General features: G+C 40.7%; 5 protein-coding genes across 5 annotated transcripts; 2 read left to right on the forward strand and 3 right to left on the reverse strand.

Annotated features, from left to right (window-relative positions):
- Nucleotides 1–202: 202 nt before the first annotated feature.
- On the forward strand, nucleotides 203–1,866 carry EAE97_009122 (uncharacterized protein; the record flags this gene model as incomplete). Its single annotated transcript, XM_038879637.1, has 5 exons — nucleotides 203–287; nucleotides 351–1,249; nucleotides 1,307–1,458; nucleotides 1,537–1,633; nucleotides 1,699–1,866. 5 exons carry the CDS (start codon nucleotides 203–205, stop codon nucleotides 1,864–1,866), a joined length of 1,401 nt encoding a protein of 466 aa, XP_038729650.1.
- A 1,712-nt stretch (nucleotides 1,867–3,578) lies between these two features.
- Nucleotides 3,579–4,419, forward strand: EAE97_009123 (uncharacterized protein; the record flags this gene model as incomplete). The annotated part of the gene is made up of 4 exons (XM_038879638.1): nucleotides 3,579–3,681; nucleotides 3,733–3,902; nucleotides 3,953–4,123; nucleotides 4,195–4,419. The coding sequence occupies 4 exons, from the start codon at nucleotides 3,579–3,581 to the stop codon at nucleotides 4,417–4,419; spliced, it is 669 nt and encodes a 222-aa protein (XP_038729651.1).
- An 876-nt stretch (nucleotides 4,420–5,295) lies between these two features.
- EAE97_009124 (uncharacterized protein) lies at nucleotides 5,296–10,914 on the reverse strand. The gene is made up of 8 exons (XM_038879639.1): nucleotides 10,552–10,914; nucleotides 9,696–10,477; nucleotides 7,899–9,637; nucleotides 7,484–7,782; nucleotides 7,239–7,402; nucleotides 7,121–7,170; nucleotides 6,620–7,016; nucleotides 5,296–6,564 (listed from the first exon to the last, which is right to left on the reverse strand). Exons 1-8 carry the CDS (start codon nucleotides 10,744–10,746, stop codon nucleotides 5,811–5,813), a joined length of 4,380 nt encoding a protein of 1,459 aa, XP_038729652.1. The 5' UTR covers nucleotides 10,747–10,914; the 3' UTR covers nucleotides 5,296–5,810.
- A 595-nt stretch (nucleotides 10,915–11,509) lies between these two features.
- Nucleotides 11,510–12,853, reverse strand: EAE97_009125 (uncharacterized protein; the record flags this gene model as incomplete). Its single annotated transcript, XM_038879640.1, has 3 exons — nucleotides 11,510–11,792; nucleotides 11,849–11,918; nucleotides 12,028–12,853. 3 exons carry the CDS (start codon nucleotides 12,851–12,853, stop codon nucleotides 11,510–11,512), a joined length of 1,179 nt encoding a protein of 392 aa, XP_038729653.1.
- An 878-nt stretch (nucleotides 12,854–13,731) lies between these two features.
- Nucleotides 13,732–17,144, reverse strand: EAE97_009126 (uncharacterized protein). The gene is made up of 3 exons (XM_038879641.1): nucleotides 16,592–17,144; nucleotides 14,921–16,393; nucleotides 13,732–14,864 (listed from the first exon to the last, which is right to left on the reverse strand). The coding sequence occupies exons 2-3, from the start codon at nucleotides 16,280–16,282 to the stop codon at nucleotides 14,817–14,819; spliced, it is 1,410 nt and encodes a 469-aa protein (XP_038729654.1). The 5' UTR covers nucleotides 16,283–16,393; nucleotides 16,592–17,144; the 3' UTR covers nucleotides 13,732–14,816.
- Between the last annotated feature and the right edge of the window lie 8,297 nt (nucleotides 17,145–25,441).

Consider the following 25,441-nt stretch of genomic DNA (forward strand, 5'->3'; position numbering starts at 1 on the left):
AATGTCAAGGTTTCGATTTCGTGCTCGTCACGCCATGTAAACGAGGCGGGAAATACATGTGTACCGACACTTGAGCTCAACATGAGTACCGTGCATGCACATCTGAGAAAAACTTGGATAAATAAAACGGTCTAGGACCCCAGTATCGAATTTTTGCTTCTATGTTGCGCAGTTTGACTTATTTTCCACTTCATTGAGAATCATGGCGTCGGATAAATCAGCAGCAGTCGATACTTCGTTGTCTTCGGATAATGAAGCTCTACCTGTAGTCCGGGAAAAGCATCCAGGTACTTCTTATTCATCCTTCTTATATTTCCTTTCCTGTGTATGCAAAGCTGACAAAATAACAGTAAAATGGTACCGTTCTACTCTCTATAATTCCATAATTCTTGGAATCTGTAACTTCCTGGCCCCAGGTATCTGGGGTGCCATGAATAGTCTCGGCGCTGGTGGTGAAGAGTCTCCTCATCTAGTCAATGCCGCTAATGCTCTCACTTTCTGCCTGATGGTACTATCCTGCTTCTTCTCCTCCGTTCTCGTTAAATATATCGGTATCAAGGCCGCTCTCATTTTCGGTACCATCGGCTATGCCCCTTATGCGGCTGGTCTCTACTGCAATAATCGATATGGAAACGAATGGCTTGTACTTCTCGGCGCCGCCCTCTGCGGTATTTCCGCAGGTGTATTCTGGATGGCTGAAGCAGCCATCGCGTTGAGTTACCCGGAGCCAGAGAACCAGGGAAGGTTTCTGGGTCTGTGGTTGAGTTTTCGTGTTGCCGGACAGGTACTTGGAGGAGTGATTAACCTTGCTCTTAATGCAGATAATTCGCGCAAAGGAAAGGTGTCCTATAATGTATATCTTGTCTTCATCGCTCTACAAGCCCTCGGGCCCTTCGCAGCACTTCTCCTCACATCACCCGACAAGGTTCAACGAACGGATAGAGTGACACCCAATCTCCGCATTTCTGAATCAAGCTGGAGAGAAATAAAACTTACATCGAAGTTATTCATCAGCAAATATTTTTTGTTGTTGGTGCCAGTTATCGCGCAAGGTGTTTACAGTGAGGCGGTCATGTTTACGTACGAATCTGTTTGGCTCAGTGTTGGAGGAAGAGCATTAGGCTCGTTTCTTTCGGGTATTGTGGCAATGATTTCTGGCAACTTATTGGGTGCATTTTTGGATCGGGAGAAGTGGTCTCTGAAGAAGAGAGCGAGGTGGGCTTTTATTGTTATCTTGGGATTGCAGGGTGTAAGTACCGTCCGCTCTTTGATTTCAAGCATCTTGTTACTGATTCCTATATTATAGGTATGGTGGATATGGGGAACCGTCCTGGTCACAAATTACTGGGGACAAAATCCGCTGCCAGTATATGATTGGACCGATGGTGGAGCATTCGTTAGAACCTTTTTATTATTTTTAGGATGGGTCTCTGGCTTTCAGCTGAATTATCTGTTCTTGTAAGTTTCTTCTCACTAAAATCTAGTCTCTATCCATACAGAAACACTTCTCGATGGCTAAACACTAACAACGATTAGATACTTCCTCGTGGGAAACCTCGCCAAAACGCCTGAAGAAGTAGTAAGAATCGCAGCACTACTTCGAGGAACCGAATCAGCTGTTCAGGCTGTTAGTGTAAGTTCGCCCTTTTAATTTTGAAATTCTCGTCCCTACAGTTTTATAACTAACAAAATACATAGTACGGTTTGAACAGTGTTACAGTGATGGGTGATATCGGGGGTATATATCTCAATTTTGGTCTTTGGGGATTAGCGCTGATCCCTGGATGGTTACTGGTAAAAGAGATTGGAGTGAGTCTTGGAGATAGTAAGATTGCGAGGGAGAGGGAGGTGATTGAGAGGTCGTGAAGAGAGAAACAGCAGAGTGATTTATTGTTAGGTGAAGTAGGATTTAATTTTTAGATCATAGACAGTTTCGGTTAATATTATGGATTCGGAGCTCATGGCTTTAGTAATGTAAGATTAACATTCATTATTCTTATGAAACCTTACATATTCTCTGATCAACAGTTTTCCCAAGTGGGACTCAATGCATCATGCGTTTGGCTTTTGATGGACGAGGGTGCATGCAAGGTCTGCTAGATGAGAGATATGGGACTAACGGCTCATTCTACATCATCTCTGTGCCAAGATAATATCACAATATTAATTCATTCACTACCTATCCTCTACTTCATTGTATGCTAGAATAGATGTGCCACTTTCAAACCCAATTTTAATTGGTAAAGCGGATTCTGGGATTGCCAAGAACTCAATCCCGTTCGCTTAACCGTGCCATTGGATGATAGTATAGGGGAAGATTTGTAAAAATAGATTTCCTTTCGTAATTAGTTTTCGTTTGCAAGCTAAATTGTATTATTTAATAATATTGCGTTTCATGGGCAGGTTATCAAAGATCGGCTAATCCATAATCTAGAAAAGATAGAGGAATCGGCGAGTTTGGACAATAGGTAGTAATAAAGAAAATGATGCATTTTCACAGACGGCAAGGGTGTTACGCTCGCTAAGATCTGTGTGTGAGATGAGATTGGCTCAGAATCTGGAGAGTCTGAATGAGATGTCTCTTTCGGATAATTAGGAGGAATTCATTGGCAGTAGCAGTAATTGCCTTTTGGATTTCTTTTCTTTCTTCGAATTCTTAGATTGTCACTTCTAGGATTTTGATGATGTGATGATCCTCATGACTACATAGGGATCAGTTTTCTCGGTCGTTTTTTCCAATGAGAAAGCCGCGATTAGTGCCGAACCTATCATTTCAAGTGAAATCTACCATTCATCAACCTTCTCGAAATTCAAACATGTCATCTGATCTCTCCTCATCGAATAACTAGTCAACGTGAAGAATATGCAGAATCGTACTCGGTGATGTTCCAATCGATACTTCTCGCGCAACCGCCATACAACAAGCTTCATGTGGAGGTGCAACGTACTTTTACTCGGCGTGACGCACAATTTGGGACATTTTCTCTCCCAAATAAGATGAGTGGTGTTGAATTGGCAGGTTATTGGTTTTTACTCATGAACTAATCGAGCATAACTGAGTTTGAAATTAAATCCATGTCATTCTGAATCACAAATACCTCGCAATTCTGTGTGGCATGAAGGATATAGGTTTTGCTAAGGCTGACTCGTCTTGTCGAAGTAACTTTTGCGTCCGGGAGAGCATCATCAGGAATGTCAGGTTCTCAAGATATCAAGCCACAATTAACATTGAATGGGCATTTTGATATAGCTCAATCTAAGCTTCGTGTAATGATATACCTAATTCTTCTCGGCATTTCTGATAAATACCATCTAATATGGCTGTGCCGCGTTGCTAGTGGTTATATCCGACTGATCATTAAAGAGAGATGGCACCATCCCATTCACTGTGCCGCCTCCACACTGCATGTCGAGTATCCCAAGCGAGACATGGATCTGTTTCCGATCGTTTAGTTGTCTATATCTACATTCTTACCATTGACTACGAAATATTTCGAAACTTCAACAAACGCAATCCCCAGAGAATCTCACAAAACTCATATACCAGCATAAAACTCATCACTAGAAACAACATAACCATGACTTTCCGCACTCGAAAAATCGATACCCTCTCATCTATTACAAAACGAGAACGTGACATGCAAGTTCTCTGTCTGGGACTTTCTCGTACTTCCACAATGTGTTGGTCTCACAATTACTATATCTATAATTTGAAAATCTAACTGTCTCCAGCACTTCAAGAAGCGCTCAATAAATTAGGCTACGGAACATATCACTGTCGAGTTGCCGCACCCACAGAGGGACATATTCCTTTATGGCTCGAAGGATTCGATGCGAAGTTGAATGGAAACGGGAAGTCTTTTGGTCGCGAGGAGTTCGATAAGATACTTACTGGATTTAGTGTATGTTACATTTTTAAAAATGTCTTGTATTTGAATGCATGCTGAATAAGTTGCCAGACATGCCAGCTGTGAATTTTTCAGAAGAACTTCTCATCGCGTATCCTGATGCGAAAGTCATCTTGACAACCAGAGATCCAGATAAATGGATCGGATCGGTTGAGAGGTCAATCTATGCGATCATACATTCACGTCTCTGGTTCATTCTCAAGATTGTCTTACCAGTATGTAAACCCTCAGCGTCAGCAAACATGGAGCAATAATACAATTACTTTCCACTAATCAAATCATATAGGAAGCTCTCCCATTCCGTCAACTCCTTCTCACCGCACTCATAGACTGGTCCAATGGCAATCTGGAAGATCGCACTGCTCTTCGTACAGGATTTATCTCTCACAACGAGAAAATCCGAAAGCTTGCTCGGGGAAGACTTCTTGAGTTCTCGCCCAGAGATGAATGGGGGACCCTCTATGTGCATTTTTGGATAAACCTGTTCCAAAGACACCATATCCTTATGTGAATGCGGGGGGTAATACATATAGGTTATTTGTGATATCTATGGTGCTTTACTTTTTTATCAGGTGGGCTAAGCGAATCGGTGCCATAATCGTGGCATTGGTGACCTACAAATGGTTAAAGCACTGAGATATTGCATTCCTCTCGTATCACGGTTATGCAATGATAGAGAGATATGGGGTGATGCTCGTAGCATGAATATTGATTTCCGTTTATTTTGAATAAATTGCATGGCTAGCTCGGCTGTGATTTCCCCTTTTCACAACGACTCGATCTTACTATCGAAAATACTAGAAGAAACGTCGATACCAAAATCACGGCCCAATCTTCGAGCTTGAAATATCACACTCGCGACTTCATTCATATATACCAATCCGATATATCCCGCTGTAGATGAAATATATTGACGGCATCCATCCCCATCTCCTCCTTAGAAACGACAAATATCACCATCCTCGCAACCCCTTAAAAATAATTTAATGCCTAAATAGAAAATACCATAATCCCCACAACATGAAGAATAAAAACAAAGATTCAACAACCCCAAGCATAAAACATGCAGTCCTATTTCCACAATACAACACGACCACGAAAAACGTTATAATTCCTTCTCCAACACCCACAAAAAAACACTCAAAACTAAAAGATCGTAACCATCACCGGCGCAAGCCATTTGAACATAAGAATACACATAAAATTTTCAAGACGATAGAACAATCAATTATCATACCAAGCCAAAGCAATGACAAAGATAAAGATTTCCCCGCTATCATTCTATTATTGGTTAAGCATCGAAACAATACATCATACCTACCTACCCACCTATCCAGTGATCCCAAGGCCTTACAGAAGAATATCTAAACCAACTCATTTCATTCCATTGCATTGATAAATACTAAGGAAATCAATCCCTCTACCTGCCTAGATACTATAAGCCAAAGTTCTTAATTTAATACTTCACTGACTATAAGAGCTTAACAAGCTCGGTAAATATATACATACAAGCTGATATGTTATCTAGATCAGGTAGACAACCAGCGTAAGTAAATCGACATGGGTCACCGACTCAAGTGCTTTAATATTTAAAATCCCACCATCCCTATATTGTTCAATTTCCTAACCAATATCCTAGAACGCATAGAAATACTCAATACTTCGATAATCTCTACATTGAAGAAACTTAAAAAGTTCATTCAAATATTAAATCTAATTTTCGACTCCTGTTAGACTACGAGAAGAGCAAAGAAGACAAAATCACACCTTCACTATCAATCAATGCAAATCAATGCAAATCACGACACCTCACCCAAAAAATTCAATCAAGCTCCCACACTCCCTTCCCTCTCTCTATGTCAAAACCCAAGCATTCATTCCCTTCAGATGATTCACGAACCCCTATCCCGCCGCCCTGACCAACTCCCCAAACCTACTCCCCTCTTCTCGGGCCAAAACCTCCGGATTCCCCACTTCCACCACCATCCCCCGATCCATCACCACCACCCTCCCATAATCCATCACCATCTCCAACCGATGACTAACCGCCACCACCGTATACCCCTTAAACTCCTGACGGATGACCCCCGCCATGACTCTCTCCGTCTGCAGATCCACACTCGAGCTCACCTCATCTAGTAACAAAATGCCCTTATCATCTCCCCCTCCTCCAATCCCCAAATTCCCAGCACGAATCCTCCTCCGCAGAAGCGCGCGACCTAGAGAAAAGAATTGTCGCTGTCCCGCGCTGAGCGTCGACGCATTCATACCCGCGTCCAAACCACCGCGTTCCTGGATAAAAGACCAGAGATCCACGGTTTCGAGGACGGCGCGACATTCTGCGGGGGTGGAGATGTGGGAGGGATCAAGATTAGTTTGGAAGGTGGTGCCGTCGGGGAGGAAGACTGCTTCTTGAGGAACGGCAATGATGCGCTGGCGGAGAGCTTCGCGGTTGATGTTGCGAAGTGGTATGTTATCGATGATGGCATTTGCGGCGGTTTCGTAAGTGGGGTCGAGCAGTTTGAGGAGGAGCGCGATTAGACTCGATTTTCCGCTGCCGGTGCGGCCACAAATCGCAATTTTCTCGCCGGATTCGATGGTGAGATTGATGTCGCGAAGAGCTAAACTAGCTGTGCTATCAGTTGCATCTTCCACACTGTTAAAGGTATTAGCTTTACTCAATAATAGTTATTGGAAACCTCATCTCTTACTCGTAACCTGCAGATATGCCCTTCAATTCAACCATACCACCATGAGGCCACTGTTCAGGAGGAACAATATCCTCTTCATCCTTATCCTCGGGCTTAACATTCTCATTAAACATCTTCAATCGAGCGATTGCTCCAATCGAAGTTTCCAGCTTAGTGTAATAAGTGACAATACCCGAAAGATTCTCCCCAAAACTAATAAGTGTGTATAAAGAAGCACCGGCAAACCCAGAATCGGAGTGAAGTCGAACGGCAAGTGTTGTCACCACTACCGCCATTGCCATGACTACAAGATCCAGAACAAGGTTGAGCCATTCTTGAATCATGAGCAGGAAATAGGCGGGTCGTTGACTAGCGTTGATTAGACGAGCATTCTTTTGAACATCATCGGAAACAAAACCTGTTTAATTTAAGCGTCAGCAACTACGTCTTTCCTCAACATAGAATATCACTGCAAAACTATTGAAAATGCGATTTTGTCTCAAAAAGTTAAACATTACTCACCAAAAGCTCTCAGTGTAGCAATACCCCTAAGAGTATCAAGGAAATGCGTGCTACACAACCACAAATTAGCATGAGCATAACAACCTATCGAGCAACAATATTTTGGCGCCAAACTTACTACAAAGGACTTTTTGCCTCAAGATCCAGCAACCTGAGCTGTCGAGACGTTCGCAGGTAAAATCGCTGCACGACATAAAGCAAAGCGCCCAGAAGCGGGTAGCTTATAGCCAAGTACGCAGACGAAGTAAGCATAACAGCCATTTGTCCGATCGCTTGAAACACCTGAAACATCCGCGTTAGACTACAGCACATATGAATTCCCTTCCGAGGGTTTTGACGACGTCAAGATTATGAAAAACTCACACAAAACAAAGTGTTCAGTGTTGCATTTGGCAACTCGGTATCTATAAGATTTAGATCTTGAGAAAAGAGGTTCGTTACAACACCGGTATCCGTCTTGGTAAAAAATCCTAGTGGTGCTCGGATAAGTGTTCGCAAAGCATCGTGATGAAGTTTAGCACCTGCTCTTTTAACAGAAACGATGAAAAGCGTGATGCCAAGAAGAAGTAATGAGAAGAGGCCGCTTATTTGAAGCAAAGCGTATATTCCAGCGTAGTAAGCGTGTGATTTAGAAAAAGTGTTGTCGGTCCAATAATCGAGCCCTGTGATTCGTGACATTAGTCCTATGGAGCTTTGCGGTTTGATTAAGATTCCAATGATCTAGCTCAACATGGCAAGTTGATCGAAACCTCACTATCCATGAGTAGAATCAACTTACAAATTGTAGGAAAATTAGTGAAGAAGCCCCAAAGAGCAGCAAAGAACAAACTACAAACTGCTGAAAACCAGCCCATACTCAAAAAGTAGTGCTTGTATACCGTTCCATCACCCATTTGATGATATTTATCCGCTTCCGGTGCAAGTGACGACGTTTCAGCTGTCTTTGTCGTCTCTAGCACATGTGGCTCTGATCGACCAACATTTTCCTTCGGCGTTATATCCTCCAACGAAACCTCGCTATCAGAAGAACTCTTCAATCCTAAACGTCGAACATAACCTTGTCTTCTCATCAACTCATTGAAATTACCTTGCTCTACAATGGTGCCTTCTCCAAGCGTGATAATGTAGTCTGCTGCTGGTAAATGTCTCACGCTATGAGTGCAAAGCACGACCGTACAGCGGCGTTTTCGTAGTAGTCCATTAGCACCAAAGACCTGCTGGAATACTTTTTCCTCGGTATCCGCATCTAGACCACTGAATACATCGTCTAGCACCAGTAGGTCGGACTGCAAATATAGAGCTCGTGCAAGAGAAACACGTTGCTTCTGACCTCCTGACAAGATTATTCCATCGGATCCAATATTTGTTTGGTCTCCGAGTGGGAGTGTTGCTAGATCAAAGACTAGTGAGGTAGCATTGATAACTTCAGCATACCTCTCACTATTAAAAGGAGAAAACCCTATGATATTTTCCCTAACCGTCCCGTTATAGAGAAAAGCTGCTTGTTCACAGAATCCAACGTGGGGAAATCTGGTGCTCAAAGACACATTACCTTCGCTAAAAGGAATTTCTCCAAGAAGTGCTTTGCAGAGTGTCGATTTTCCAGACCCAATAGGTCCAACGACAATAGTGAGTGAGGATTTTGGTACTTTAGCATTCACGTCTCGTAGAACAAAGTTATCTTCTTCCCATCCAAACTTTCCATTTTGGATGACAATAGGAGGCTTCAAGTCTTGTTCCGAGTCTAGGGAAGCTACAGTATCAGTTCTAGTCTTCTCTGCGTCCAACTTCCTATCAATTAGTACTTTTCGGAAATCGTGACGATTTTGGCACTCCAAAAACGCCTGAATACGCCCGAGACAGGCTATCCCAGAGATAAGCTCCGGAGTAGATTGAAATATATCAGAGAGCGGAACCGTGAGAAGCGTAAGAAAAGAAAGACTCGTAAAAACCTTCGAAGCATTCAATGTTTCCGAAGTAAATGCAAAGGTTAGCGGTGGACCAATCAACAGTGGAATGAAACCAAAAAGCGCCGCAATGATGAAAATTTTGCGAAATCGTGCTCCGGCTGCAAGTTCCTCAACTCGAAGTTTTTGTACAAAGTCACTGACGGTGCCAGAGAGTCCAGAGATCTTTAAGTTCTTCACGCTCGCGATGACGGTAGCCGTTAAGCCTACACGTTTCTGGACGCCCGACATCCAAGTCCTCTGCGAATCTCCAGCAAAATTCATTAGGATTGCCAAGCCGAAAAAACAAACTATAACAAGTCCCATTGGTGCAATGAACACCAGACCAAGTCGAGTGTATAACATCCACCCTGCGATTGCGGCCTGGACAATGCTGGCCCAAACTTCGTGCAAATTTCTCATACCCATCTTGATTCGCTCTATATCAGTGCTCATCAAAGTAAGTGCGGCGCTGTCGTCACCAGCTCCAATACGAGCTTTTGTGACATTAAGGTAAGTTTCTGTGGCCAGTATTGATCTTGCCATAGTGCGTGTTCGATGATGAAGGTACCTATAAATAAGTATTAGTGATCAATATCATAGATTTTAACCAATGATTTGCAACATACCAATAGAAGGCTCTTGAAATAGCAATTCCAGAGTAGATTAATAAACTGGCGCCAATAAATCCATACCCAACATTCGCATCAATTTCAGGCTGAGCTAGGGTTTCCAACAGCCTTTCGATAAAAAGAGGTTGACAAAACGTGAAGGCAATAAGTGCTAGGCGCAACGGTATAGGAAATAAAAGAGGGACTTTCAATGAGTGAATGAGCACCTTCAAAAGACCAAACTTATCGCCCTTCAATTTGGAATAATCCATATTTTTGGAGAACTCATCGTGCAGTGATTTCGCATCAAAGGAGCTATCTAAAGGATAAAGATCTTCAATTGCTAAAACCTTGTTATATCCCATCAAGAACATCTTATTGAGCCAGAAGAAGACACCGAGCGAGAATATACCACTCGTCTCTTCCGGACTATGCTCTTTCTGATTCCAGGTTACCCATTTGGACTTTTTCCGTGATTCCAAGAGCAGGATTATACATTTGAGAGCCAGAGCGGTTATGAAGATACTGCTGTAAACAAGCCCGGACTTGTTGTCCGATGACAGGAATAGTGTTCTTGCTTGAGCCGCATCTAACAGAAGAGTAAAAAACAAGTAACTATTCAACACTACTGATGGCCTTGGACTTCTGCTATGATCAATAACACTTAGGGGTATCATGCACAGGGCAGCTACCAACTTGAGAGCCGACGCCGCTACGAACATGCTAGATACATGCAAAGATGCAACCGCTCCCAAAATGAGAAGTGAGAGTTCCAGAGCAACATATATCACAATAGCAGCCTACGACACTTCAATCAGCACATGTCCATCATCCCTCTAAATCCTCGAGCTCGAATCAAAATAAAACAACATACCACTTTGACAAGTTGAAACCCCGGCGCATGTACAACCGTAGGCTTCCGAGCCTGAGAAACCATCCGCCAACATGCTATCACGATGAACAAAGCAGAGGGTATAATGGAGAAGAACAACTGCTCAAACTGTATGCTGAAATCAAACTTCGCCTGATTCATTTGGAGTAGATTCTCCCCTCCATTGAAGAAAGGCATTCTGCATGCCGAAAATCCTGACTGCTTCAGTCCAAGTCGATTTTGCCGTCGAGGCAAGCAATATCCAGTTTTATTTCAGGACGCTGGAAGTATTAGTTGCGTTGTTGTGACCCGATCTCAGGATGACCAAGTTGATAAAACAAGCAAGCACAAGAGTCCATAGGGCTAGCTACTTTAAATAGAGCTTGTTAAATTGGAGCAAAAGAGACGACATCACGGAGGCTCGGAGGATGACACGCAAGTAAGTCTGTGCTTCATAAGCTTATCTAGGTACTTGGGGGTTAGCGAAAGCTATTAATCCCTGGCGATGACAATGACCAAATTAGGAAGGTCGTTATATGACGATAGCCTAGGATACCTTCAAGTGGAGGGTATATATCAAAGAATTCGTAGAGTCGAACCAACCATTCTCCATTGTGCAAGATCATAGCATCCCAGTATTCCCAACAAAATACATGACCGTCAGCACTAGCCTGCTTGTCTTTCAATCGTACGACGGTTTCCTCTAAACGATGATGAATGAAATCACTTAATAGCCATGAACACTTCATAGCCTGGTATCAATAATATTTTATTTTTGCATTCGCATGCCTATTTGATGTCAAGAGTAATGATCAGAGTACAAAACCCCTAGGAATGATAAAACTCCAGCCCAATCCCCTAATTATCAACATGTGAGAGCTAAACGTGATGTACATGTCAATTTTATCAACATCATTAAATTCTCTCTCTGTGAGAGTCCCTTCACACCCCTCTCACTGTTTTACTTCTCGAATCCCCCCCTATTACCCACCACCACAACCACCAAACTCGTCACCATCAATGCACCTGTAATCATTGCCACAAGCGCGATACTTCCCCTACTAGCTGGGAACTTTCCTCTAATAATATAAAACTGCCCTTCAAAGTATCGATGAAAACCTACTGAGAGCATGAGAATCGATATTCCTACGAAAGTGGCGCCCAAGGGTTTGCCAAGGTGGCGGAGACTGCTTTTAGGCTCTGGTGGGGCGGGGGTAGTGGAGCTTGAAGTATTGAGGCGGAATCTAGGGAGATAGAAGGTTAATAGGGAGTGAGGAGGTGGGGACGGAAAGGGACGTACAGTTGAGTGATTGCAATCCCGATACTAGCGAAGGCGAGGGAAGTTCGCAACCAAGCTAAAAATGTTCTTTCTATCCACACCCCATAGTCAGCAACATAGCAAATCAATACATATCCATCCTCAGACGTGTGACAAACGAGTCGTGTGATCTGAAATTTAGCGAGAAAGAAACCACATACCAAGTGCCAAATGATCCCTCGCAACACTGCCCTTATTTTCCAACTCAATACTTCCATACTCATCCATCATTCTCTTCCACCATTTTCCTATCCTTCCGCTTCGCTTCGTCCTACTCCCATCTTCAGTAACTACCCCCTCAGCTTCGGACCCTGAGGATCCTCTCCCTCTTCCCGTCCCCCATACTCCTCTCTTGTTTGGGTCCTTTGCTCCAAGTTTCCTCTTCGTGCTGTTATCTCCATTATTCATATCTGCGGTGATCGCTGGAGTTCCACCACTGACGCCTCCATAGTTCATGTCGGGTCCGCGTCTCAATACACTCGTTTCTTCATCTGCGCTACTTTCCCCTCTGCTTTCTTTACCATTTGTATGTCCATGTCCATGTCCATTCCCAATCTCATTCTCATATCCATCTACCCCCCTCCCAGGACTCTGACTCTCCTCCACATCACCAGGAGTATCCATTGCAATCTTCCTATTCCTCGCTTCTCCCAAGATACTATCAATCCTCTGTCCCTTCCCCTCTTTAATTCTCTGGCTCCCTTGGGCACTAACACTCCCACTCCTGCTTCCACTCCTGCTACCTGTTCGCGGACTCGGACTCTGCCCTTGATGTATATTGGAGCTCGATCCAAACTCGATATTCGCCTTCGGAGTATTCGGTCTCAATTGTAATGTATCTGTCGAGCGCGCATTCTCATTCGCATACGATCGTATCCTATTCAAATCCGTCTGCGAACTCGAATTCGTCGCACTTATATCCAACGAAACCTGCGACTGCGAATTTATCCTCCCCTCGATGCCATCCGATCTCTTTGTACTCTCCATTGTACCCCCAACACAACGTCCCTGGCACCTACTATCTCGTCCTATCCCAGCACGCACACTACACTATCCCACCGCGCAATTTCTCCGCTTGCAGATAGATTTAGCTGCAGCCTCTCAATCAACCAATTACCGCAATCGCTATCGTGCAACCCGAGTGCAATTGTCCAATCAATCGATCTAGAGACTCCAACCTGGTACAAAGCAAAGCCGCCTCTTCCCTACCTCTCGCACTGCGTCTTGCAGCCAAACTCGGAGACGAACCCTTGGACCAAGGGAAACTCAGCGCACGTATATCTCTCGGCGAATTGCGTGCTTCCCTCTCACTCTCCTCTTCTAAACTCGATGATAAACCTATTTATGTAATCACGATTAATCCAAAGTAATGATTGAAAACCAAGCAGAAACGAAAGTCTCTGAAATAAATACTAAGAGCTCCTTTCAGCTCTTGCAGCTGTTAAATAACTAGCTTAATGCCGAGGGCGGAGAACATTTAAAAGGAATCTAGCCTAGAAGTCGGTGGTGTGTGGGGTTCCGGGTTTCTTTGCGTAGGTAGGTTAGTCTTTGCTGTAGGGTGAAAATTAAGCACAACATTAACCTTTAACTCCCCAACAGTAATAAATCTCCTTACAAAGAACCAACCAGAGCTGCTGCCACAGTATTTTGATACTTAGACAAGCAAATGAAAACGAAGATGTTATAGCATATTCTTCAACAGATAAACCATTCTTCCACCTATAATAGTATAGAAGGGATTTCATGAAATTACTACCAGATGGATGGCTGAATCATGTGTCGAAAGAAGTAGGTACTAGATAAGTAGGTATCGAAAAAAGGGGGATCTCAGGCATTTGATGGATCAGTAACGGTAGGGCTCAATGTATCTACTGGCATTACTGATCTAAGCATCAATGATAATCTACAGGTTCACGACATTGATCAAAGGTAGGGCCATCATTCACGTTTACATTCACACTCACAGGTTCAGAAAGACAGTCATATATGAACATCATCAGGAAAGAAAAGTGAAGAAATTTATAAGAAACCCTAAGAGATTTTAATTTGTATACACGAAAAAGGCCACACACTTCATCTGAATGTTCTATTTACTTGTTTTTTTTTTTGATTTTTCTGTTCTCAAAAATATCTCAACATCTTTCTTGAAAAGGTAGAATAATTAGAGTGTAACTGATCTCCCTTTCCATGTCTGTGTTGTGCCGACTAGACTACTTTATATTGATACATGTACCATACTCTGCAGCCTCTGCCGTCAAATTTTCCATTCACATCCACATGAAACAAGTGTTATAGCTCTCTACCACATCTTCTTGGGAGTGAGATATGGTGGTAATTTCTGTTTCGTATGCGCGCTCCGTCCAAACATTGGTAGCCAGTATGAAAACATATGCAAGAGTGCCTGCGGCAAATTGATAAAAAGGCCGTAGGGATAAAGGGACACTCTGTACTAGGAGCACGTCTCCTTCAAAATGCGTAACGGATACATAGAAGAGTTAACCAAGGTGATTGCTTCAAGGAAAGAGGGCTTTCCCATTCGTCATATGAACATTCATCTGCTGAGAACACAACTTTTTTTCGACCAACAGCCCCAACCCCCTCAAGAAATCCATCCATGCTTATAACAACCATCTGGAACGTGGTATTCCAACGGCCAGATATCTCCCACTTCAATAATGTAAAAACATTAGCGACATTTATTACAAAGGAAAAGTTACCACACGAAGTACATTCAGAGATCGGATGGAGGGGGTATCTTATTGACAAATTTGTTTGAACATTGCAAGTCGAGCGTGAGTTCGAACATCCGAGACTTAGAATGACTTGAGGGCGTGTAAAGAAAAAAAGTGACTACAACGATCATAAGCCGCAATTGTGGATATGCGCGCGGAAAGAAAACAACAATGTGCACCGGAAATTTTGTAAAGGGAAAATTGAGAAACACAAGCGCCTATGATGAGAAGACGTATGTAGCGGTTCCGCCCGAGAGAATGGAGACCTAAAGGATTTGTTAGTTTATTCCCCCACACCTTATAAATAGACCGGTGAACTTACGGTGCAACCTGTTGGGGACTCAACACCATTGTTGTAGTATGTTCCAGATGAGTACGAACATTTTCCGGAGACATCACCCTCGATAGTGATGGTGAAGTTCAAGGTGCCATATGTGTTGGTTGGGGTGTTGGGGATGATTGACAACCAAGTGGTACCAGAGGCATCTCTTCCAACACCAGCATTGACAGGAGCCCAGTTACCAAGGTTTCCACCTGAAGTACCCCAAACACAAGCTTCAGAGGTAGACGCTCCTTGTGGATTGATGTAGTATTGTGCAGAAGTTGGAAGTCCTTCCCATGAGTAGTAGTTACTGGCATCTGGGCAAGTCAAGTCATAGGTTTGGCCAGGGGAAGTTGCCAATGGGACGGTCTCAGCCTCGAGACCAGGGTAATCAGTACGGCAAACAGCAACAGTGCTGTCGAGCTTGTTCTCAACCTTGACAGATCCAGATCCAGCAGTGCAAAGTTGCTTAGTGGTAGTTCGGGACAATTCGAGCATGCCGTTGGAGTTGCAGTAAAGACCACCGATGGACTCACCAGTGCTTCCTTGTGCGGTAGGCCATTGAGATTTCTGGTATCCCGCTGGGCAGGCGTACGAGCAGAAGGCGCCCTTGACACATCCGCCGCTGGTAAGTGTGTTGATAGTAACGATCGAGGAAGCAGAGGTGGTGTAACCAGGGGTGCTTTGAATACCGATCCATCCATCTAACCCGAGGTAATCGACAGCAACTGGGCCATACTTGGATGGGAAAGTGGAACAAGGGATTTTGCCACTTGGGAAGTCTTCCCAGCTGCCGGAGCTGCTGGAGGAAGTGGAGCTATCAGAAGAACTGTAGCTACTGGCCGAGGAGGAGGCAGCAGCCGCACTGGTAGAGGCCACAGAGGCGACAGAGGCGACAGAGCTTGATGCTGAAGTGGATGATGCAGCGCTTGATTTCGGGGTGTATGCAGCCTTGGTGGAAGAGGCAGATGAGGAAACCTCAATGAATTCCGCGGCAGCCTTGACGATCGAGCTCACGGAAGTCGCTGCTGGAGTGGTTGAAGCAGCAGCTGATGTAGAGGCGACAGATGGGGATCCGGTGTACCAGTTAGTAGCAGAAGGGGCATCTTCGACAGCATCTCCAACCAAAATGTATTTTCCAGATTTCAATCCGTCTTGAACTTCGGCCAAAGAGATATCCTTTCCATTGAGCATGTAGACCGTCTCGACTGGACCTGGCATAACCTCTGTCACGGAGACAACGGTATTTTCGCGTGCGACCTTGTTTGCTCTAGCTGGGTGACGGTGTTGATGGTTGTGTGGTTGCGCAATTGCAACACCGGCAACGCTGAGAAGCGCAACAGAAACTGGGGTGAACTTCATTGTGAAGAAGTGAACTCTTGCGATATGGATAGACGAAAGGTTTCTTGATTCGGAACTTCAAAGGCTCTTAATATATCGACTGAATTGGACGGAGTAAACGAGTGAGGTTGACTTCAAAGTAGAAGAGAAGATATTAGCATTCCGATTTCAGATGCGACGAATTGAGTATGCTAAATCGAAAGGCGAGGCGAAGTTGAATAGCAATAGCAATGGCAATGGGCGAACGAGCGAGTCGACAGGGAAATGAGATTTAAATGGAGAATGGCGGGACGGTGAATAAATGAAAACACGAGAACTCGCAGTACATACCTTGGCTATGGGTCTTTCTGACTTAATCTGAAAGATTCACTCTAAATGAAAGGTCTGTTGCTAGGGGATGGAGAATAATTTGTAAGAGGGAGAGATGAACAAATTAAGTGTTGATGTAAAACAGCGTCGCTTGGGGGAGAGAGAGAGGGAGGGATTGTAAAGGATAATTGAGGATGTGTATTTTGATTTGATTTTTGATTTGATAATTGAATTTTTGCAGGACGAGAGAAGGATCTGATTGTTTTGAGATAAAAGTCGCTGTTCCAAATGAATGTGGTAGAGAGTTGGTTATTTTGGGGGGGGGATGATAACAACTCTCAGTTGGGAGGGAATGCTTTGAGAGGGGGAAAAGAGGGTTGATGAGGTTTGAAGGAGTGAGGTGGTTAAAGGGAGAAGTATCACGAATAAGATGAGAAGTCTTTTCCAAGGTAATCACAGAATAGCACGGAGTATAAGAAAACAGAGGAGGACCAGGAGACGGACGTGGCTCAGGGAATGAAAGCAAGAAGGGGTGAACAAGGGTGCCAGACCATTCAGAGCCAAGCATTGAAATTAGATTCAGGTACAAAACAATTACATGAACCAATGAAAAGATCACGAATGGACGACGCTAAGGGGAGTATCCTAGCTTGGGCCGGCTCTCATCCCTACTCACCTTGTCACCTTGTCAGTACTAGCGTGTGGGCTAACCACATTTGGTAGCATATAATATAAGAGATGAACTCCAAAACATTGAGATTCATTTTGATTTCGGGATTTGCAGCATGGGGGGCAATGGGAGATATTGGGTCTGCCCAGGTGATAATTGATCATTGTGATGCTTCCGTCTTCCGCTTCCTCCCAAATACTTTTTATACTTTGATTACCGTCTGTGATAGGGTCATCGATGGCTCAGATGAAGGTCAAATTTGAAGATTCTGTTTATTTTTTTTTTTCCCTATAGATGGTGAATTTAGAGGCTTGGCTGGACGGGCAAGAGATATTTATGGGGTAGGAGTAGGGATGAAGATGGGAGAGATGGAAGACAGACAACTGCAGTTTGGAGTCTGGACAGGATAGTGGACTCTGATGGAGATGTGAGTGTAGAAGCAGCCCAAATTGGTGGAGGAAGTTAAGATGGAAGTTAAGATGGAAGTTAAGAGAGAAGATCAGTACAGTACATACCGGTACCTATGTACCTCGTAGGTAGATATACTTACTCTCGAGTTACTTACACATACGTATAATACAGTAAGTGTACACTAAGTATACACTTACTTATTGTACTTGCCTACTGTATGTACTATACCCACTATACACCACTCCGAAAAATGGTCTTTCAATTAGAAGGAGTCGGGTTAAATAAGGTCTACCAAAAGAATCAATGATATCCTCTCACAAATTTTAAAAAAAGGTCTAACCATTGTATATTCGTGGCTATGATAATATTGTAAGTAGATACATACCTATGTTCTCATCGTTAAAGCTTTTAAGCTTGATATTTTGATCAAAACCGATAACAAAGTATGATAGTACTTCCTAGTAGCCACCTAGTAACGAAGTGTCAATTGTCATTACCATTGAATACCCAAGTAAGATCCCTCTATGACTAAGATAAATCCTTTGGATGAATGATAAAATCTGATGTAAAATGATATCTATAACGTGGTTTAACACTGAGTGCACCATATCACTGAATACACCACTTTTACCTCAATTTGTGCTTTCTAATTTATATTATTCAATAACAATTGAATCAATTAATTAAAATTATTAAAAATCTAATAATCTAGAATCTATTATATTATTTTGATAAGTTCTTAATTTATAATCTGGTTTTTTATATTTATTATAGTATTGATTAAAAAATACTTTCTTATTAGGATTTCCCTTATTTTAACACTCATCACATTAAATCTAAATATCAACCTTTTATTAAAATAATATATCAAAAATCTTTTATTTAATAAATACTTTTTTTAATGTAATTAAGTTTTATATATATATCGATATTTACTTAATATTTTATTTGCTTTTCAAAATATATAAATTTCTATATTCAAAAATATATTCTTATAAGCTAATCTTTTTATACCTTTAACTGAAGCTAATATAATCTTGAATATAAATATAAAAGAATTTAATTAATAATAGATTATTTAAGATTTAATTAATATTAATTAAGAAAGAGTTTTTATAGAATTCTGAGATATTTAAGAAATTTAGAGATTTAAATCAAAAAAAGGGGAAATAGATATATAAATTCAAATATTCAATTTAAAAAGTACAGTTTCAGAATTAAATAGAATTAATCCTACTTTTTGAAATCTAATTCTCATATTTTGATTTATAATTAATTATTGATATATAATTTTAAAAGTTATAAAGAATTTGATTTTTGAGATATAATAAATATATGCTTTTATAAATTTTTCAATTTGAATATTATATTTTTATTTTAAGATATTAAAATATTCAATATCAAAAGATTGAATTAAATAACTTGAATATAATAGTAAACATAACGTGTTTTATTAGTGAGTAGGTTATATCAGTGAATAGATCACTTATTTTATATACAAAATTTGTTTGTATATAACCGTACACTTTCTTTATTTATAGATATAATTTTCTAAAAATTTGATATAAAATATTTCAATATATAAGAATATTAAAAATCTTATTAGTTTTAAGAAATTTGAATTTATAAAATTGTTATTATAAAAATAGATTTTTTGTAACAAAAATCGTGATAATTTCCTTTTCTTTTTAGGATATAATAAAATTATTTTATAAAAATTAGATTAATAAAAAACCTAGATTTTAATTATTTTTTGAAATCTTTTATTTAAGAAAATAATAATTAATTATTAAAATATTAATATTTTAAAAAGCTTGATTTAAATGATTTTCGAAATGATCCATTCACTGATATAACCCACTCACTGATAAACCACGTTATATGTTTAATATTATTCTTTTATAATAATTCTAGAATAATATTAATTCATAATTCTTATACCTATTTAGTATTAGTATTCTATATTTACTTTTAATTCGATTTTTTATATATTTATCAAAATATTTTAATTATTTTAATCTTGTCTTATTATTTATTTATCCATTAGATATAGATTTAATAGCTTAATTCATAGGAAAATCGATTTTAGTATATTAATTAAAAAAATATATTTATTCTTGAATTATTAGAAATAAAGATATAATATCCCCCTCACTATTACTATATATAATTACTATTATTCATTCTCAATTGCCCAGTTATATTGCTTTTTTTTATCATTTCGTTTAATATTAATTATAACCATTCCGGGATATATTATACCTATCACAAAACTAATTTTGTTGAAATTATAAAAATCACAATCAAGAATATTATATTTCACCTATATATTCGAAATTATACAAAACCAGTCTTTAATAAACATAGAATCTTTATAAAGAGTTTTTTGAAAATTATAAATATAATTAAAATGTGTTTTTAATTTCATATAATATTTTACAAATCAATAAGCCCAAAGCTTTCCAACCTTTTTTGCTCTTTACAATTAAAGAATATAATTCGCCATATCTTTTATATCATTTAATTTAAATAAAAATCTTTTATTATTTATATCAATTATATATTGAATAAATATCTCCTCTTCTAAATTAATTATTTTATAATTATTTACTTGAATTTCTGTATAAAAAAGTAAATTATTTATTCTATAGAAAAATATTATATATATTATATTATATAGTTTGGTAGTCTTTTGAATACTAAATTTTTCATCTTTTTGAATAGCTTTAATAACTAAAAGTATTTAAGTTTTTTTTCTGTTTGATTACATAATAAATAATTAATAAATCGTATATTAAAATTAAAGAATACAAATTGAGATAAAAGTGGTGTATTTGGTGATATGGTGCACTCAATGTTAAACCACGTTATATCTAATTATAGTATTATTTATTATCTACCAGGTATTATCGATGTATTATCTATGTAATATCTTTGTAATATCTATCATCTATGATATACTACCGATCCATATAGTACATACCTCCTGATCCTACCAATCTACACATTCTAATTAGACCTTACCATCTGACAATCAATTCTCCAATGCTCCAATGCTCCAATTCACCTCTCCATAAATCATTCAATCCATTTGCCCTTCATCCCATTAACAACGCCCATTTTCATTCTTACCACTCACAATTCACCTACCACTCCCATCCCATAATCACTGCAATAAATCAATTCCCATCTTTCAAGAGAATTCCGTCCCTTCCCACCGAAACATCTCCACTTCATTGAACCAGAAGGAAACATTTCTACATTTGGTCTTTTCTTCCAAACCTCTAATTTCGGCTACGCCACTGGATGTGAGATGAAGAGCACGTAATCAAATAACCTCCAGCAGTAAAATATCTCCAACATCTCCACTGATTCTTCCCATTTCTGGAGTAGAGACCTAGAGATCTGGAAAAGCTTGGAGAAGATGGTCGGAGATCTTTCAATATTCGGTCTCGGGATATTGTCCAACCCTAGAAGTTAGAACAGAGTCCCGTGCCCTAGTTTCATCTTACCCAAGGCCAATCCCTCGATAGATATCAGGGAGGCACTTCAGGGACTACGGGCGAGAATTTGTTCAAGTTTTACCGCTGAGCCTGTGAGTGAGTGAGTGAGTGAGTGACTGAGTGAGTGACTGAGTGACTGAGTGACTGAGTGACTGAGTGACTGAGTGACTGAGTGACTGAGTGACTGAGTGACTGAGTGACTGAGTGACTGAGTGACTGAGTGACTGAGTGACTGAGTGACTGAGTGACTGAGTGACTGAGTGACTGAGTGACTGAGTGACTGAGTGACTGAGTGACTGAGTGACTGAGTGACTGAGTGACTGAGTGACTGAGTGACTGAGGTACGCAGTAGCGTGAGCTTGTCGTTCATCTTCATCCCCATGCAAATTTCTATCGTGTCGTCCCAAGGTACGTTTTCTGATACTTGATTCCCTAGGAAGTGGTGGAATCGAGACCGTTCACAAACTCAGGGGTATCGTTTCAACATCCATCCTATCTAAAGTTCTCAACGGCTGGGCTGGAGACGGTCCTCGTGATTTTGACAAGTCTCCTATTCAAGCTTGATGGGTCAAGATAACAATCACGATAGATAATTTTTCCATGTCGTGATCTGTGATCTGGGGATTTGGGAGTTATTGATTTCAGTCGTGGTTCATGACGAGTCTCAAATTTTAATCTCACAACAGCATGGTAATAGTTTGTTTTCACAGTGGGGTAACAGCATGATGAATCCATGATAAATCCATGATCATGCTGTTTTCATCATGGGCCACATAGCATGGCATGGCATGGCATGGCATGGCATGACATTGCAGTGAGGGATTTGGGGGTCCAGTAGTGACAGCTTGGGAATGCGTGGTAGGTAGAATTGTTGAAAGGCTGACGAGGAAAATTCCCTCAAGAATTCCGATATCCATCCTGTTTCGTGCCACTCAGAATCCAGATGACCCAGCTTCAACTGCCACCACACAAATGTCCTACAGCAGAGCAGGATTCTCCAGTTACACTGTATTAATCGTGGATACTGGGTAATGCTCACACGGTCAAATCATAACTTGTGGAGAAGCATGACTGACTACCATTCGATTCAATCCTCGTTGGTTGTTCCTTGCTTCAAGGTTGCGCAGCCATTGAAGTATACGAAATCAAGATATTTCCACGTTGCCATCACAACTTCCAACTGTTTTCACCCGCCTGATGATGTGCGACTTTAACTTCCACATTCATCCCACATCCAACGTGGGCCAGCTAAACAGATAATACGAATGCAGTAACTCTAAATATATCTCACCACAAACCCCCCAAGAAGTTAAGAACATCCAGACCAAATCAATTCAAAATCAGATCGACAACAACCCAATCTCAATCGCTCGTATGAGTCGTATCCTCATCTTTCATTTCCTTCATCTCAATCATTCATAATAAATCTCAACCTCTAAGACCGCGCACTACTCTAATGACCACCCATCATCAATCACTGGCTCTGGTTTTAGAAGAAAACCAACGCAAAACGATACGATAGAATCGACCTAATAGAGATACGGGCTGAGCCATCCATCTCCTTTATGCCGTTAACAAACTGTTTCCACCGCCGCTCCTTGGCATACTTTACCCCTGACTAAATCAAGGTACCGCATTGCCATTCGTTGCTTGCATTACCACCTTTATTTATCCTATTTGTTATGCCTATTCATCCTTGCATTGTCTGTATAAAGTTTATGCTACTACTCCAAAGTAGCACACTTGCGAGGTATCTACAGGATCATGCCTCAAAACAAGCAAGAATTACCTATGAAGTCATAGTCGTCGATATGTTTGATGTAAGGAACAGATTCAGCCTCAAGTTAATTAATGAGTCGCTTGATTGTTTGGGCTTTGAAAAAAGAATTCAAATATTTCAAACATCGGATACGACGGACCAATGGCTGGAGGTTGTGCAAATCCGATCGGCCCGCTCACGTGTTCACTTTTCTTCCTAAACGATGCGGCATTCTTGAGATGCTCTTCCACATCACGAAAGCTTCATCACATCATAATTCTGCTCGTCGACAGCTAAGATAAGAATACGCAAGTGCACTGTTTTTCTTCGTCTTGCCACCAGCTGTTGTAACAAGGTTTCTCATGGGAATAGCCCAGCGGAAATACTCCAGCGAACTTACTCTGGGAATACATTACGCTGCAATGGGCTTGCTGCTACCAACAGTAGTCTATTCGGTACGCACCTTGCCGAAACCTACTTTATGTCATCATAATTTGTCTTACTTAACTTGGGGGGTCTAGTGGTGTTCAAATAGTCCTTTAAGCGTCACGGGATTTATACTCATGTTTGGTTATACATCACGAATTTCCACCTGAAGTATGTTCCTTCAGCTGCAGGGCCCATACTGCTAGTGAAGTGTATGACAAAAACCCAGCCTAGAGATAGAACCATCATCGTCACTTGAATCTGGAATTGAGTGATTAGTCTTTCACTATCTACATGATACACCAATTGATACTTTACTACCATCCTCAAGAGAGTAAGAAACGTGCGAGAACGTTTTGTCTTATAGATAACACATATCACTCTTGTAAAGGAGCTACGTTATCTCTTCGATACAAGTTCAACTAAAGCAAATACTCAATAAGGAGCAACTTATTCGACCAAAGTCAAAAATAGAAAAGAACTAAAATCCAAGAGATAAGTTTCAGATTTAGATTTGAACGAAGCGAAGTCTAATGGCTTAGCTAAACCTTGTATTTGACTCTCATGTGTACCATTCCTTTTCGATTTATTTGTTTTCTATTTTTAATTTTCAATCTTATCAGAAATAGTTCTTCACATTAGGTGTTTGCTTCCGTTGATACTCTACACTTCTCTGATCAGAGCAGTAAACAATTTTTTCTTACTTTTGCGCTGGATTGGATTGAATTGAATTGAATGCGAAGAAATTTGAAAAATAAAGTATGATTATTCGACAGTAGATTCTTTTTACTATTCTACAAAACTTTATTGCGTTAGGTACATACATACTCTATCTTTATTGCAGAAGAAAGAGGGTACTCCTGTAGTTGTAGAAAACGTACACCCCTGACGATGAAAAGTTACCTATTCTAGGGTCGCGCGAGGATCCGATAACCGTCCACATTCCAGTAGGTATATATCGATTTGGTTCAACATTCCTATCTCGAATGTTTGTTTATGTTACGGTGTAGATGGTTTGTCTATCTAGTGGTGAAATGATAAACACAAAATATTTGTGCGGGTAAATTCCAACGAATCAGGGTTTGGGGGAATTGGTGAAGAGATTATTGTGACGGTGTTTGGTTTGATAAGGCTGCATGAATAATAAACTTAAATACGCTTGGATCACAGCCAACCCGGGTTCTCGGTATTGTGGCGGTTTCTTGTTTGATAAGATGGGGATGTGGTGTATGTTTTTTGTCGTTGTTTGCAGGTAATGCAGGGTGAAGGTTTCATTCGTGGGTGGCTGCGGGTTTTAGAAGAGGTTTGTGTTGGTGGATGGATAGACTGTGGTTTTAAATGTGTGTATGTGGGTTTTTTGGTGCTGTGTCGTGCTGTGTTGGGGTTTGCATATCTGACCTATCCACTCGAGTATATGAATCACAAGGAAGAAGGCAATATGGATAGCAATAGAAAGGAAAATCACGGGGTAGGAGGATTCACTGAGCTATCAATCAATTAAGACAAATACTTGCTGAATCCATGGATTTCTCGTCGTGCAGATTGATGCTTAGGGAACGTGGAATTTTCGATTAGTATTGTTATGAAATAGGTACTTGTTTATGGTCACGTTCTTTAATGCTTCGCGATGTTCATAGGAGATTCATATCTAAGAGAAGGAGCGAGGTTAGACTAGACTAGATCTGCTATGTTTGGTGTTGGAAGATTGGAGATGTGATGTGATATCTGCAGTGAGGTATTACGGGGTGGTTATTCGCTAGTTGTCTACTGTCTGGAAGAGATGGAACTCGCATTTCCACATGTGTGGTAACTTGTTCATCTAGATGTAGTAGTGTCATATTCACACAGAATCACATTCGACACCAAGCATCATCTCGATTCCTCTAGATTTTGGATCGAAGATTCGGGAACCAGTTTGTCTCTGGGAGAAACACTTTACTTTTCCTCTGGGTTTCATGCTAGTAGTCCACCAAGGTGACCATTTGATTCCTGGACTGTTTCATTTAGTCTTTTGGATTATTTATTTACTTCTCGTATGTATGGATGGATGGAAATTGCATTTCGCAAAACAAACTATCGAGATTGGTAGGATTGGATAAGTT

The sequence above is a fragment of the Botrytis byssoidea genome (genome assembly GCF_014898295.1).
Source record: "Botrytis byssoidea strain MUCL 94 chromosome Unknown BBYS_020, whole genome shotgun sequence".
Classification (NCBI taxonomy): Eukaryota; Fungi; Ascomycota; class Leotiomycetes; order Helotiales; family Sclerotiniaceae; genus Botrytis; species Botrytis byssoidea.